Here is a 16,564-nt window from a genome sequence, read left to right as displayed (position 1 = left end):
CCGCAAAGAGCCCCAAGCCACCTCCCAGTGGCCTCGACCCCGCTGGGACTGGTAGCATCCCACCGATAGCTGAGTAGAGCTTCAAGGCCTGGAGGCCTCTGGAGCCAAACAGAAAAAAAGCAGAAACCTCCAGATAAAAACCTGGCAAGCCAAAGGCCGACACGGTCTAAAAGACTTCTACAAAAACAACAAAGCTACAGAGCAGTTTGGTCAACAACAGTGTCTACCAACTGCAATGAGCTACCCATATATTATGTTATGTAATGTCTCTAGCGATTCATTAAGCCATCCCTCCATTTTTCTTCATCTCCACGACTATTCAAAGCTGTACATTGGATGATATGCCTTTCAGTTTAATGTTTACTCAAGTGAGTGGTGCTTACTTCCAGAAGCTCTTGAACACGGCAAACTCATAACTCAGGATTATCAGTAGAGAGCAGCATTGTGAAATCATTTGCAGATGAAATTATTCAATTTCAATTAGGTACGACAGCATTTAGTTTGAAAGGGTCCAGTATTTCCTGAACATTCTCCGATTGAAACACTCACACATATTTTTCTTTTTAGCATAGTTTTTATTCATTTCCATCTTGAAACTGTTGAACATGGTGGCATTAGGGTATATCTTTGTATACATTAGAGCATATGACATGCAAGAATGTGAGCAAGGAAGGATAATAACTAAGCAGTGCATCCTCTCATAGTGCCTAAATCCATTCCTACAAAAGTTATGGGGCCCAGTGAAGAAAAAATCAAAGTATTATAGTGGGTGTGGCTGGATTTTCTTAAAAGAGAAGAGACATTCAAACAAAAAAAAATTTCTATTTCCTGGTGAGACCATGGTGACTTCCCTTGTCTCTATTGTGAAAGGGATTAGTTCCCTCTTCCCTCTCAGAACAGAAGCTAGGCGGAGAAGGTTTTGAGTTTTTCCTCTTGTGGAGATTGAAGTTTTGATTTTGAATTTGACACATTTCCACCATTTTCATTTTTCATATGACCAGTCAGAATTCCATTGATGAGGGAAGCTTAAACTAAGCCAGACTCTCAGAGAAAGTTCATTCAGATACAGAGAGAAGATGGAAGATGGTTGTTTTATTCCAGGGATAACCAACAGGTTGATTGGGATCGACTGATCGATACCCGGGAGGTTCTGGTCGCTCGCTCGCTCCTTTTCCTTTGTTTTTGCCTCAGAGCAGCTGGCCCTTCCCCTCTCCCCACCCACCATATTCAGCTGATCGCTGGAACTGAAGACAGAGTTTTGGCTGTGAGGCAAATTGTTTTGGTGAATGACTAATCCCCTCTCCCCTTTACTCTAGTCTGACATTTTCCCCTTAATAACGGAGATTTTCTCCATAAAAAAGGCTCAAGAAGCTTGGCTTTAACCCCCAAAATGGAACTCTCCTCTCTAAAAGTACCTGAACAACTTTCGCTGCCAGTTCCCCCCCGTGATTAGATCACAGTCTCATGGGACTTGGACGTCCCTCTTCTAAGCCAGAAGCAGAAAGCCACTGAACTAATTGGCAGCATGGAGATGCCAGAAGCAAACCCAGTTGCCAGATCTATTATGACAGACTTTTTAAAGAACACGGAGGATTCCCTGCTATCGTGTGGGCTGGAGCCAGCCCCCGCAAGTGTGGGAAGGGGCGTGAAGCCCGCAACCCCACCTCCTCCCTAGCTCGGAAGTGGCTTTCTCTGCACATCTACCTGGGAATATGATGCTTCAAGATATTTGTTTTATAAAATATTTATTGCAAATTTTAAACAGAATGAAGATTAACAAACATACATAATGCCATCACCATACAGTTCAGTAGAAATAGAAAAGATTTACAGAATAAAAAGAAAAAAGAAAAAAGGGGGAAAATGCATAAAATCAATTTGTCCATAGATCGTATTTCCATAAACTTTGGGCTTCCTCACATCACCCTTTCCTGCGTTCTCCGTCGTACAGTTATAAACAGCAATTTATTACCTTATTTCAAATCATCTTAATGGTTCTCAGAAATTATTACCCCAATTATCAATGTTTTTATCATGTATTAAGCCAATTAACTTAAGCATAATGTTATCTCAAATATCATCATTATCTTATACATCACTTACTCATATCTCTTATAGCTAAATTACTGACGCCGTATTATTTTCTGTCATGCATTCTCCTAACACTCATACAGCTTATAATGTTTTTGTAAATAATCTTTAAACTTCTTCCAGTCCTCTTCCACCGCCTCTTCTCCCAGGTCTCGGATTCTGCCAGTCATCTCAGCCAACTCCATGTAATCTGTCAGTTGCGTCTGCCATTCTTCCAGTGTGGGCAAATCTTGTGTCTTCCAATATTTTGCGATGAGTATTCTTGCTGCTGTTGTTGCATACATAAAAAAGGTTCGATCCTTCTTTAACACCCTCTGACCAACAATACCCAAAAGGAAGGCCTCTGGTTTCTTAGAGAAGGTATACTTAAATACCTTTTTCAATTCATTATATATCATTTCCCAGAAAGCCTTAACCCTAGGGTAGGTCCACCAGAGGTGAAAGAATGTTCCTTCAGTTTCCTTACATTTCCAACATTTGTTATCAGGCAAGTGATATATTTTTGCAAGCTTGACTGGGGTCATGTACCACCTATATATCATTTTCATAACGTTTTCCTTCAAGGCATTACATGCCGTGAACTTCAAGATATTTGAAAGTATATGTTAACATGGGAATACATGCAACCAGATTTGTTGGTTGATCTCTATGCCCCAAGTGTCATAAGAACTCAGGGCCAGGTTTTAAGTAAGAGATGCTCCAATGCTAGTTTCATGGTATTCAGCAGTATGGCAGGTAAAGGGGAACACTTAAGATTTGTGACAAAGCATGCACCAATTCCACCACTAGGCTACTCAACCCAAATACCCTTGCAGAACAGGTGTGTTTTAAGAAAGGCTCGCATTGCACACACAGGTAGGCTAAGCAAGCCAGGAGCTTGTGAGTCTTAGAAACGTGGCAAGGCGCAGAGCTGGTGGGGCATGGGTGGTGTTGTAAGCCCAATAGCAGGAGTAAGGTCCAGGTCTTCCTGAGATGTTCCTGGGGGTGGCTGGAAGGTGAATTTCTGAAGGAGACTTGTGAAGAAGAGGAAGAGCTCCGTTTTGGCAAGAGTCTCACCTAAACATGCTCTCCGACCTGTAAGGACACACAGGCAGCAGAGAAACTGGGTTTAGGCAGTTGCTTAATAACATCCCAAATACTTTAAAGCAGACTAAAATGCAGAGATAAAATAACAGCTCACTGTGCCCATCTTAAAAGAATTGCGAACTCCCAATATGAGCTGAGACATCCTGCAATGCTGAAAACCAGGGGTGGTAAACCTTTCTCAGCCTGAGGGCCACATTCCCTGGTGAGCAACATTCCAGGGGCCGCACACCAATGGTGGCAGAAATGGCCACAGCAATTGATGTGATTCTTACCTTTGCACAATAGGCTACATTCCAGGCATGTAAAAATCCCATTGACTAAGCACACACTATGGAACCAGGGAGAGGGCCTTCTTGGTAGTGGCGCCCTCCCTGTGGAACACCCTCCCACCAGATGTCAAAGAGAACAACAACTACCAGACTTTAAGAAGACCTGTTTAGGGAAGCTTTTAATGTTTGATGTATCACAGTATTTTAATATTCTTTTGGAAGCTGCCCAGAGTGGCTGGGGAAGCCCAGCCAGATGGGTGGGGTATAAATAATAAATTATTATTATTATTATTATTATTATTATTATTATTATTATTATTCAGGTATAAACAAAAGTAAAAAAAAAGTTACCTGCGGAGAAAGGCATGAAAGCATCTCTCTTTACGAATTTTCCTTCAAAGTTAAGAAAATGCTCAGGATAGAATTTATGTGGTTTCTCCCATTGAGATTCATCATGCAGCACAGAGGATAGCAATGGTATGATGTATGTCCCCTACAAAGCAAGAGTCATTTTAAAATAAACTGTATGCCTCTGGTACAATAAACATTTAGTGTAGGAGAAATGAGATTTGAGTTTATCTGAGAAATGTCTTTAGTTTGACAAACTTTAATGTATAAACCATGATCCCCCACTAGAAATGTTTTCTTTTCCAACCTTGTGCTCCTTCCCACTGAGATCTGTTTAATGGGTTGAAGCTGATGCCTGACACCTTCCGAAGGGTAGATTGAAAGCTTACAGTGCAATCCTATACAAGTCTGCACAGATGTCACCCACCCTGAAGTCCAAGGGGCTTACTTCCAGGATAGCCTTAAAATATATAGTAACTAGTAGGCAGCAGTTCAATGAAATGGATCACCTTTGGAATGAAGTAGCCATTAAGGGTAACATCTGTAGCCGTGGCATGTGGCAGGTTGGTTGGGACGATATTGGCAAACCTCTGGATCTCATGGACGACGGCATCTGTATAAGGCATTTTTGTTCGGTGTTCAATCCTTGGCTGAGAAGATCCAACAACCTTTGCAATTTCTTCTTGGACCTTTACTGGGGGAAACAAAAACAAAAACAAAAACAAAGAAAAGAAAAGAAAAGAAAAGAAAAGAAAAGAAAAGCATTCATTTTTCTGCTCAGATTATCTTTTTGACTTAGGTCTCTTAAAAATTAATCTCTGAAGCATAAAACTGCCACAAACTCGTTCTACAATTCCATAGGCTCAGAAATTTAATCTCTAGAATTTAACAAATGTATTTTTAAGAAGGACAAACAAACAATTTAGACAATAACCTGATATACTGAGGCAGAGATATGCATCCAGGATGATTATTAAAATATAACTGCTGGGAATATTCTGAAGTGGTATCTTTTACATATAAAGGTCAAAAATAAAGATTTTGGGATCCTTCGGACCCTGACAAATTCTGGACAAAATATGGGAATGAGTTAGCTGGAGAAAGAGCATTTGAACTGGACGCAGGACAGGAAGAGGAAGATTCAACAGAGGTGGAGGTGAAGGAGAAATAAATATGGAACAAGATAGCTTTGAGAAGTCTAACTGGGAATGTAAATAAGAAAAATAATAAGACTAAATGAATAAAATTGATCCTGTTGTAAAGAAGTTAAACTTGGAAGTTATATGCCTCCAAGAAACAGGGAAACTATTAGCTTGGCATATAAAGAAGAAAGAAGAAAAAACTGCATTGATAGAATAAATGTAGGAGGTAGAGTTGTGGAAAATCTGAAAAAAATAATAGATCAATTCGTGAGTTTTTATACAGCACCATATTAAGGCAAATGAGTTAAGGTAGAAGAAATGGGTAAATATTTAGAAGACAACAGACTGCTTAAGATACCAAAAGTTAAAATGTCATTTCTGAATAGAGCTGTCACAATGATGGAATTACAGAAAGTAATTTTACAGGCAAAATTAGGGAAGGCACCCGGACCTGATGGAGTTTCAGCAATATATTATTAAAAAATTACAAGATTACCTAATGCTACCTTTAAAAGATATTATGACTATAACTTTGAATACAGGAGAGTTACCCAAATCCCCGAAGAGTGTATACATAACATTGATTCATAAACAAAATAGAGATCCAAAGCTGGTTAAGAGCTATCGACCTATTTCGATGTTGGATAACGATTATAAACTGTTTGTAGACATATTAGCTAATAGGTTGAAAACTGTATTAAAAGAGAATGCATTTAGACTCCGAGAAAGCATTTGACAATGTCTCCTGGGATTTTATATGTTTAAGGCTTTGGAATATATGGTTTGTGGAGACAGTTTTATAAAAGGAGTTAACTCAATATATACTGATCCATCAGTAAGTACTGTATTGACTGAGAATTGTAAAATAACTAAAGGAAGTAGACATGGTTGCCCACTGTCACCTTCATTGTTTATAACAGTTTTAGAAGTTTTGGCACAAAGAATAAGATGTAATAAAAAAGAAGCGGAAATAAAAGCGGGAAAGAGAATAATAATATAATATAATATAATATAATATAATATAATATAATATAATATAATATAATATAATATAATATAATATAATATAATATAATAATATAATATAATATAATATAATATAATATAATATAATATAATATAATATAATATAATATAATATAATATAATATAATATAATATAATATAAACATATCATATCATATCATAACATAACATAACATAACATAACATAACATAACATAACATAACATAACATAACATAACAATATATAGCTTTTGCAGATAATGTGGTGATATTTGTTGAGGAACCAATAGAGTCAATCCCAAATGCATTGGAAAAGATTTTTTATTTATTTTTTTAGAACTAGCAGGTCTTAAAATTAATAAAGATAAAACCAAACTCCTGGTAAAAAATATGAATCATGATAGTAAAAATAAATTACAAAGTTTATCCATCTTAAAGAGTGAAAAAAAGTTTAAATATTTGGTTGTGTGGTTAAGAGCAAGAATATAAATTTGTATAAGATAATTATTTAAAAACTTGGGAGGATATTAAAATAAATTTGCAAATATGGAGGAGAATGAAACTTTCATTACTTCAACCATTAAAATGAATGTATTACTGACAATATTCTTTTTGTTTTATTTATTATTATTATTATTATTGTTATTATTATTTAGTGAAAGTATATACCACCCTATATCCAGAGGTTCACAGAATAAAATCAAAATATAAAACCAACCACCCAATAACCCCCCTACAAAAAGCCACATTTTAAAGGGTCATAGAATGCTTCAATGAATACCAGTGATCAGCACGACAAATTGTTTCAACAAATGGCAAAAATATATTTCTAAATATATCTGGCAAGGAAAAATAAGAATAAAACATAAAAAATTGACAGATGAAAGAGAAAGGAGGTTTCCTCCTGCTGCATATGAGATTTTATTATGAAGCACCTTGTCTATGCTGTTTGAGAGAATGATTGTTATTGAATAATCCACATATTTCAGATTGGGAAGGTCATGATAATATTTTTGGTTGGCACGCTTACTTGAGGTATGAAAATGTGAAAGTACATAAAGGTTTTACAAACCATATAATCAGGAAAAAAATGTATAGAGTATGGGATAAGTATAAAAACCTGTTGGAGACCAAAACACCACTATGGCTTTCACTTTTGGAGAATTTACCGGTAAATTAAATTTTTTAAAAGATTCATCAGAGATGTTAAAAGGAATATGAAGCAGGGGGTTGGGGAACGAAAATCACAACTAGAAAGAGACCTGTTAAACTGCAATGTTAAAGTGATATCTAAAATGTATAAGATCTTATTGGAATGGGAGACGAAGGACGAACAAGTGAAATCTTCAATGATACACTGGGCAATAGATATTAGTTATAATATAGAAATGGAGGCATGGGAAAGTTTATCAAACGTGGATATAAAATTTACAGAATGTTATAGTTTAAGAGACTATATGAAAATGTTACATAGATGGTACCTGACACCTAGTAAATTGGTTAAATGTATAAATCCAAACTGAATATGTGCTGGAAACGTAAAGAGAAAGAAGGTACTATTTTTCATATGTGGTTGGCTTGTAATAAGGTTAAAGTTTACTGGGAAATGATATATGATGAACTGAAAAAGATGTTTAAAAAACCATAAGCTTTTTTTTTTAAAAAAATTATGAGATCAGAACTACCTAGAAATTTATTTAGTATAGTATATTTAGAAATTTATTTATGTATGCAATTTATATACATTTATACAAATTTATTTATTTATGTAACCATAGCTGCAAGATTGTTATTTGCTCAAAAATGAAACGATGAAGAGGTCGCAACAAGAGAAGAATGGATACAGAAATTAATGGACTACGCAGAAATGGCAAAACTTACTTGGAGAACAAGATTATTATTATTTTTAGAAAGCAATGGAAGTGGTTTATTGCGTATGTAATAATGATCGGGGTTACTCGTGCGTAAGCTGCCGCCACTCCTGGCTAGGTTGCCTGGTTAAACCTTTTCTGTCTGGACAGCCCTGCACTTTGTGGCTGTTTCAGTCGCCAGCAGAATCCGTCACTGGGCGTTTCTTAAACCTTTTCCAGCATAAAAGCTGTTTGACGCCAAGTCTCCTCCTACTCTCCCTGCGTGGAAGTCTTCTGCGCAGGGAGGGTGTGGGTAGTGGAGGACCCGTGCTCTCCCCGCTGATCTCCGGTGAAGAGTCCTGGAGCCCCCTCGCCAATTCCCCCATCTACCCCCCTTTATCCCTGGTGTTACGCTGATTTCCTTCCCCAGCTGGTGAGCCGCCTCTCCCCCTGCTGGGCCCTTCTCCAGCATCATTTGAGAGCCTTCCCTCCTCCTCTGGCTCCGATGTCAGTTCCCTGACAGCGTATTACAAACAAAGTGTAAACATACTAAGACATTGGCAGGATTAATGTAAAAACCCGCAGTTTCAATATATCTATTGGATATATGCAGGAATATATATCTAAAATAATATGTTGAGATAATTTGGAGTATGCAGGAATATGAAATGAAATGTAAAAAACCACAGAAAGAGGGAGAAGGGAGTCCAGGTTGAAATGTAAAACTTATGACTGAACAATTGTGTGTGTGTGTGTGTGTGTGTGTGTGTGTGTGTGTGTGCAAATTATAAATATTTTCTCTCTCTAATAGTTACATATAACTGGAATTAAGATATCTCAGAATAATGGGAGCCAACCCAATGAAAAGCACTCACTCTGAATTTCAGGATGTTTCATCATTAATAACAGTCCCCAGCACAGTGTGGTAGAAGTGGTCTCCATGCCAGCAGCAAATAAGTTGGCCACAACAGTTTTTAAGTTTTCGTTGTGGAAATATGCATTCGTCTTCTTCTTCTTCTCCTCCTGGGTTGCAAAGAGTATGAACTGATTAAAACGAATGTAGTGAGAAAATTTCATGTGCAAAGATAAAAATGAATACCTGACTGGACCCGATGTCCAAAGTATCATTGCACATCACCCCAGTCGCTAAGTAATGAGAGATTCCAGGTTTTCCAGACTATGCCATCATGATGATATAGGGTTCCTGCAGGAGGAGTGCTCGCCTCCAGGCCAGGAGAGGTGAGTCACCAGAGGATCGGGGCCATCCCATGCCTCGGGGCAGATAAAAGCCGGCCAGCCCCAGTCCCAACTTGCAGGAGAAACATTGTTGGTTGCTAGTTCCTGCCTGGACCCTGTCCTGAGCTCATGACCCGCCCTGTCTCCCTGCCTGTTCCTGACTTCACCCGACTCCATGCCCTGCACCCAGCTTCAGCTACTATGGACTGCCTCCACGTTGCGCCTTTGACCACAGACCGAACTTGGACCTCGCCTCTCGGGTAACCCATGGGACCAGCACACCAGGCCTGTATATCTGCTTTAACTCTTCAAACTCATCAGTAATTAGTTTAAGATTTTAGAAATAATTTCCAGCCTGTTATTTAGAACTTTGTTGTCACCCAACCACCTGTTTCCTTTTCTGGGTGCTAATTAATTGATAAGCAGAAACTCCAATTCATATTCATTTCCAGTCTTAGTAATGGTTAAAAGAACTGAAGCCCTAATTTAAGGATGATTGGTCAGTGCATGGGCCAATGTTTTGTCCTTGCTCTGAGATGCCTCTCCACCCTCAAAGCTTCCTACCTCCTCCAGTGTGAAGAATGCCTTCTTCTGAGCACATGAGGCATTATCCCATCGTCCCTTGTATCAAAAGGGAGTCTGGCAACCAATATTTATGACTTGATTACCTCTCATCACTGCATAATTATCTATAATTACATGTTTTCTTGATCAGGGATTTTTCCCCCCAGAAATGCTGGTGAGCACACAACCTTTGCCCCTGCAGAGGCAACTTCTGTAACACATTAACAATGGCTGACTATTGGGAAAGGGGAGGAACTATGCCAGGTTGGTCCCTTCTGAAGTGAGACTTCCTGACTACAACTTATGCATTCACTTGCGAATATGCCCTCAAAACATGAATTGAAAATGGCAACGCTTATTCTGGGCCAACTTAAAAAGACTCCATTACCTCTTGCTGTTGGATAAGAAATGAGTCAATAAAGCTCCTCTGGTCATTTTCATCCAGATCTCTGAGGTGTTTTATGAAGGTGGCATTTATGAAGGCAAACAGCTCATCTCTGTTTTGGATGACAGTCTTACGATCACCCAAAAGAAAACCAAGAGCAGGAAACATGTTATACAGCTGAAAGGATAAAAATGTGAAAAAAGAAAAAGAGACATTAGAAAAACTCAGTATTGTACTCTCAGCTGGGTCTCTCAGAGCATGGTTCCCCAAATACAAAACAAAACTCTTGAATGCCATTTGGAATGGGGTTAGGGCTACCTCAGCATAGCATAATTTATGTGCAACCCCAGAATAATAGGGTATGGCAGTTCTCCTGCCTTCAGAGAGGGAGATCTGCCCTTGGAGGCCCCTTCTTCTTTTGTTTTGTTTTTTGTTTTTTGTTTTTTAATATTTTATTAAGGATTTTCTTGTTTTACGGAAGTAAGTGTAATGCCTCGTATTCCCCCCCCCCCATGTAACATTTTTACAAATCCGTTTCATTTGATGAGGCATTAGGGGGAGAAGAAAAAAAGGAAAAAAGAAAGGGGGTGGAGAGAGGGAAGATGGATGGGGGTGGGGTCGGGTGGCGGTGTTTCTATTATGTTTAATGTATGTAGAGTTTGGTGTCAGCATTGCTTGTGTTGTTCACTTGTGTTCCTTTGGTGGTGAGAGAGGTTGGGGTTGGCCTAGGGTGTGATTGGTTGTTTGTGGTTGGCTGTGGTGATCTTTGTTTTCTGAGCCATCATGGAACCAACTATCGCTTGTTCTTCCTTGTCCTTGGAGTCCTGACTGCAATCAGGCCAGAAAGGGTTTGTGCAAAGGAGACTTTATTATAGTTACGGGATGACTGTGCCGTGTGAGTTTTCTAAATATTTCGAATCACCACCAGGTTTCTCACAATATCATTTTGTGTTTTGTAGTGAATCGTGAACAATATGCAATAAACAGGTTGCCCTGCCCACTTTGCATACACCGTTATTATAATCAACTGTTTGTTTTAAATGGAAAAAATAGATTACCGTGACTGAAGAGCTTCCGAAAAGCCGGACATTTTCATTGACCAACTTCAGAAGTCTTATGTATGTGGGATCTTCATAATCAAATCGCTTGTCTAGTAGTAGGGCCACGATAATATTAGCAACAGCTGCATTCATAATTGTTGTGGTCTCAAATGGGTTTCCTATACATAAATATGACAGTTAAACAAAAATATTCTTTTCAAAATATGGGATGTAAAACACATAGGAGTCAAGTACAACATTCCTAGAATGGACATGCTATGGGATGCTTTCTACCAGCCAGGAGAAAACTTCCTCTTTCCTCTGCTAATGCAAGTTGGGGGATATCATTAAACAATATATCCTCTCCTGCCTCCCTGAACATCCCCACAGAAATTCAAAGTATGGAAAGGGCTTTGTTTTTAAGTCTGTTCTTTGTTGCCTTAAATCCCTACTGGCAGCTTCCCTATGTGTAGACCTCATTTAACAAAGAAACTGATCCTAAGTGCTGCTGGACGTGGCCATAGCTGGGCTAAGAAATGCTTGGAAGTCACAGGAGTTATTGCAGTGCAATCTGCACATTACAGGAACAGACCAATTGCAGGGAACCCTGGGATCTGTGCTTCTGGAAGTTAGGAATATGTAACGCAATAGTCTTGGCACCTTTAAACAATGGTAATGTAGCTATGCACCAGAGGAAAACACCAACTCACCTTCGTAAGATTCAAATTTCTTTATCAGGACACTGCATTCCTCAACAATTCTGTCCTCTATGGTCCTCTTTCCCATTCCGTAGTCCCGTAATGTGCTTAAAGCAAACCGCCGCATCACTTTCCAGTTTTCACCATTAGACAGAATTACACCTGAAGAGACCGGAGGAAAGGTATCATGTTTGTATGGCCATTGAACAAAGAATCAATAAATTGTGTTCTGCATTTCTTCCATGGAACTGAGAATGGATCCCAGCTATTCTCCCATTCAGACTCAGACTTCTGAGCTTTGACAAAGTAGCTGGCAGCTGTGCCATCAGAGCATGACCTGAGAACACATTGAACAATATTTTCCCCTACTAAGTGTAGGATAGAGGGTGGTTTGTACATGTCAGGCCAAGCAGAACTCAGCTTGTTATTTGTATTCCATTATGCCTTCTTAATTTATCCTCTCTCTGTAAGCTAGGCCAGAAAATGGTCAGTCAGTTTCCCCTTGGTGTGTGGCATTACTTTTCCATGTGACTATTATTCACAATCCTCCTGTCTCATTCTCCCCCACCTCTACAATATGACTCCCACCTCTACAATATGGAAGAAGGTGGGAATGGGAAAGGTTTGCTTTAACTGGTCTCCATTTTTGTTTCTTCAACAGAGCACCACTTATCCACTGAAAGTCAAGACCTGGTCCACTCTTTTTAACATTTTAGCTTGATCTGCAGAAATCCACAGGTGACACTTTTTGTGACACATTCTCAGCCTACTGCCTGCAGATACTCTGTCAATGTCAAAGGCACTGAGGTGGGTTGAAAAATTCACAAGGATTTCCCCCACAGGAAACAATGGATGTTGTGGACTTGCTTTGCAAACGCTCATCTTACAAACCATTTCTTGGGAACAGATTGTGTTCACCTGGTGGGACCAGTGTGTGTCTGCAAGCATTACCAGTTCCAACAGAAAGGGAGGTGCCTCACCAAAGCCTTGTGCAAGCTCTTGAAATAATGGAACGATGGGCCTGTCTGCAAATGCGTCTGCCTGATTAACCAGAGCCTCCTTTACTGTCTCATATCCTGTCAACACCACAGTTTTCTGGGGTCCCATTTGGATGCTGAAGACAGGGCCATATTGCTTTGACAACTGGAATTCAACAGAAGAAAAAGTGAGAGAGTGAGTTCTGGCATACCCAAAGAATATATTAATGTACATCATCTCTGACAGAACCAAGACTGCATTAACAACCACCCAGTCTCAAATCTTCCATTCTTTTGCAAGGTGATTGAGTGGGTGGTTGCTGAACAACTCCAGGAATGTCTGCTTGGACAAGTGCAACTGACCACCTGTCTCCTTCATCCTTGCCCATCCTGGCTCATAAAAGTTCTGCGGGGTGGTGCATGCTTCACTCTGTTAAAGAGCCTTCCCAAACCCGCTGAAAGTGGTGGTTATAAAGCCACTTATTAAAAAATAAATCTTTGCACCCAGCCAGTATGGTGAACTATCACCCAGTCTCAAATCTTCCATTCTTTGGCAAGGTGATTGAGTGGGTGGTTGCTGAACAACTCCAGGAACGCGGGCCATTTGGATCCCTTCCATTTGGGATTCAAGCCTCATCATGAGATTGAAACTGCCTTGGTTGTGCTGCTCGATTATCTCCGGCCGGCTAAGGACAAAGGTGAAAGCTGTTTCCTAGTTCTGCTGGATCTCTGTGACCTTTGATACCATCGACCATGACATCCTTCTGGACTGTCTAGAGCAGCTGGGAGCTGGGGGCACTGTTATACAGTGGTTTTGCTCCTTCTTCCTGGGGCGTGTCCAGAAAGTGGAGTTGGGGGATGAGTGTTCAGGCCCCTGGGCTCTCACTTGTGGGGTATGCGGATAATAACCAGCTCTACCTCTCTCTTAAATAAAAACCAGTGAAGGTGGTGAAGGTCCTGTGTAAGTGTTGGGGGGCAGTTGGAGGATGGATGGTGGCTGACAGATGGGGGTTGAATCCTGACAAGACAGAAGTACTGTTTTTGGGGAACAGGAGGCAGGCAGGTGTGGAGGACTCCTGGTCCTGAATGGGGTAACTGTGCCTCTGAAGGACCAGGTGTGCAGCCTGGGAGTCATTTTGGACACACAGCTATCCATGGAGGGGCAGGTCAATTCTGTGTCCAGGGCAGCTGTCTACCGGCTCCATCTGGTACGCAGGCTGAGACCCTATCTGCCAGCAAACTGTTTTGCCAGAATGGTGCATGCTCTAGTTATCTCCTGCTTGTACTACTGCAATGTGCTCTATGTGGGACTACTTTTGAAGGTGACCCGGAAACTGCAACAAATCCAGAATGTGGTAGCTACACTGGTGACTGGGAGTGGCTGCCGAGACAATATACCACTGGTCCTGAAAGACCTACGTTGGCTCCCAGTACGTTTCCAAGCACTATTCAAGTGTTGATGCTGATCTTTAAAGCCCTAAATGGCCTCGGTCCAGTATACATGAAGGAACGACCCCACCCCCACTGTTCAGCCTGGACACTCAGGTCCAGGGCTCAGGGCCTTCTGGCGGTTCCCTCACTGCGAGAAGTGAGGTTACAGGGGACCATACAGAGCGCCTTCTCGGTAGTGGCACCTGCCCTGTGGAACGCCATCCCATCAGATGCCAAGGCAATAAACAACTATCTGATTTTTAGAAGACAGCTGAAGGCAGTCCTTTTAAGGAAAGTTTTTAATGTTTGATGTTTTATTATGTTCTTAGTCTGTTGGGTGGCCAGGGAAACCCAGCCAGATGGGCAGGGTATAAATAATAAATTATTATTATTATTCAGTTGTGGCAGCACAAATATTTGCTGGGAATAATCAGAAAACCAGAACAAATTAAGCAGTTGTAAGGATAAAAGTGATTATACCTTTAATGGGACCTCTCAAATCTAGTTTACAAAGATAAGCTGAAGGAGGAGGCTGGGCTAAGCAAGGTTTGTACCAGAACTTTTGCATCCTTGAAAATGGAGGCAGAGTCAAACGGGATTAGACACAAGACACCTTGTTCAAATTGCAACTAGGTCCTATGATTGAAAAAGTTAAGAGGTGGTTCTGTAGCACACAAAGGGAAGATGAGATTTATAGGCTCTAAAAGAACAAAATGTAATGCATTATTGATGATGATAATAATAATAATAATAATAATAATAATAATAATAATAATAATAATAATAATACTAATTTTCTACTCCGCTCATCTGACTGGGCTGCCCCAGTACCCTTCAGCCTTGCCATGGGAAGAACTGCAATCTTTACCTTTAACATGGTTCTGTGAGGTCTCTTGAGATCCATGATGTGGAGATTCCCAATGAGAGGTAAAGGCCTTGGTCCTGGTGGAAGATTTTGGGAGCTCTTGTTCCAGAAAGTGCCCAGTTTCAAAACAAAGGAAACCATAAGGATAAAGAGGAACAACGCTGGAATCGGTTCTGTCCAATCCATTTCGTTTCAGCAAGCAATTTGTTTTGCAGTGGTTATAATGAAAGCTACAGTGCAGTTTGGTTGAGGACAATGTCCTGCAACTGCAGTGAGCAGCATATATATTATGCTAGGTACTGTCTGAAGCTAATCATTAAACCATTATTAAACTCTCTTGAACCTGGATGCAGACCTGTCGCCCAGATTATGTGTAAAATTAATCTGTTATAAGTGGAGTAAAGGGCAGCAGTATGTTGAAATTCTTTGGAGTGATCATTGAACTGCATTCAGGGATGGATTTCTGAAAGTGCAGCAGTATGGACTTCTGGAGAGGCAAGATGGCAAGCGCCACAGCAGGATGGAGCTCCTGAGGACCACAAGCACCAATGGCGCTGCCTGGCTTGTGCCCGCACTACCACCACAGCTGCCGCCACAACCATGATTGGGGGGTAACCAGGGTTTCCCAGCATGACAACCAAGGAGGCTGCGCAGAGCCCCAGCCCCCCCCCAGTGGCCTCGACCCTGCTGTGGCTGGGAGCATCCCACTGACATCTCAGCAGAACCAGAGGAGTAGCAAGCCAGGGGAAAGGGGGGGAGCTTCACCACTTTGCTGGGGCCGCTCGCTGTCAGCTTGGGATTCATGGGTGGGGAGAGTGACAAAAAACTTTCCGCAACGCCCTTGCTCTGCTCCTGGCCCAATGCCCTGCATTGCAGGAGGTTCAAAATCCTTTTTAAAATGTGCATGAAGTAAGAACTTTCTGGTGGTGAAATCTATTCCTCAGTGGAACAGTCTCCCTCGGAAGGGGGCGTACTCTCCTTCCCTGGAGGGTTTTATGGAGAGGTTGGGTGGCCATCTGTCCTGGATGCTTTAGCTGAGATTCCTACATTGCAGGGGGTTGGGCTCGTTCAAGTTAGAGGAAACGTTCCAGCCTTGCATGCTCACTTGGCCAGAGGCTGGGCTAAGGCAGGGAGCGGCTGGTGGGAGGGTCCTTCATCTGGAATTCCCCTGCAGAAACACCATTGAGCAGCTGAGGAATGGCTTTTAATGAGCGCCTCTTACCTGCTGATTGTTGTGCAATTATGCAGCGTACTGTTTACATGGGTTGGATCATCAGCAGCCCCCTACCCACTGTACAGGTAGACTGCACATGGCCAGGGGGCTCAGTCAGCTCCGACACTGCACCTAGCCTTGCCTGCTGGCCCCGATCCCAAATGGGGTGCAGCGCTCGGCCTGAATCGCGTGCATGTTGGGGGGTGAGGGCACAGCCACGGCTCCTTGCCCCCTCCCTCGGATCAAGACTTGTAGGGCACAAACTTCATGTAACTAGCAGCAAAGAGTTCTCTGATAATTATTTTCAAAATAAATGCACATGTGTTACTCATATTTAGATATCTGTTTTGTTGGAGGGGTTTT

At 41.0% G+C, this 16,564-nt stretch overlaps 1 protein-coding gene across 1 annotated transcript; it reads right to left on the bottom strand.

Moving 5' to 3' along the window:
• Nucleotides 1-2,722: 2,722 nt before the first annotated feature.
• On the bottom strand, nt 2,723-15,262 carry LOC310703123 (cytochrome P450 2K1-like). Its single transcript, XM_083495211.1, has 9 exons — nt 14,992-15,262; nt 12,696-12,858; nt 11,728-11,877; nt 11,036-11,196; nt 9,981-10,154; nt 8,668-8,815; nt 4,304-4,488; nt 3,798-3,939; nt 2,723-3,165 (listed from the first exon to the last, which is right to left on the bottom strand). The coding sequence occupies exons 1-9, from the start codon at nt 15,172-15,174 to the stop codon at nt 2,978-2,980; spliced, it is 1,494 nt and encodes a 497-aa protein (XP_083351337.1). The 5' UTR covers nt 15,175-15,262; the 3' UTR covers nt 2,723-2,977.
• Nucleotides 15,263-16,564: the final 1,302 nt, after the last annotated feature.

The sequence above is a fragment of the Podarcis liolepis genome, assembly GCF_965112155.1.
Source record: "Podarcis liolepis genome assembly, chromosome: 3".
Taxonomy (NCBI): domain Eukaryota; kingdom Metazoa; phylum Chordata; class Lepidosauria; order Squamata; family Lacertidae; genus Podarcis; species Podarcis liolepis.
The sequence above is the reverse complement of the archived record's forward strand: the minus strand, read 5'-3'. Positions and strand labels throughout refer to the sequence as shown.

Excerpts from the sequence above, each read along its gene's own strand:
- LOC310703123 (XM_083495211.1), bottom strand. The coding sequence starts at position 15,174 with ATGGATTGGACAGAACCGATTCCAGCGTTGTTCCTCTTTATCCTTATG. Across the intron at positions 11,878-12,695 it reads AGAGCTTGCACAAGGCTTTG|GTGTAATTCTGTCTAATGGT; the intron begins GTGAGGCACCTC and ends CGGTCTCTTCAG. Across the intron at positions 11,197-11,727 it reads GAAATTTGAATCTTACGAAG|GAAACCCATTTGAGACCACA; the intron begins GTGAGTTGGTGT and ends ATTTATGTATAG.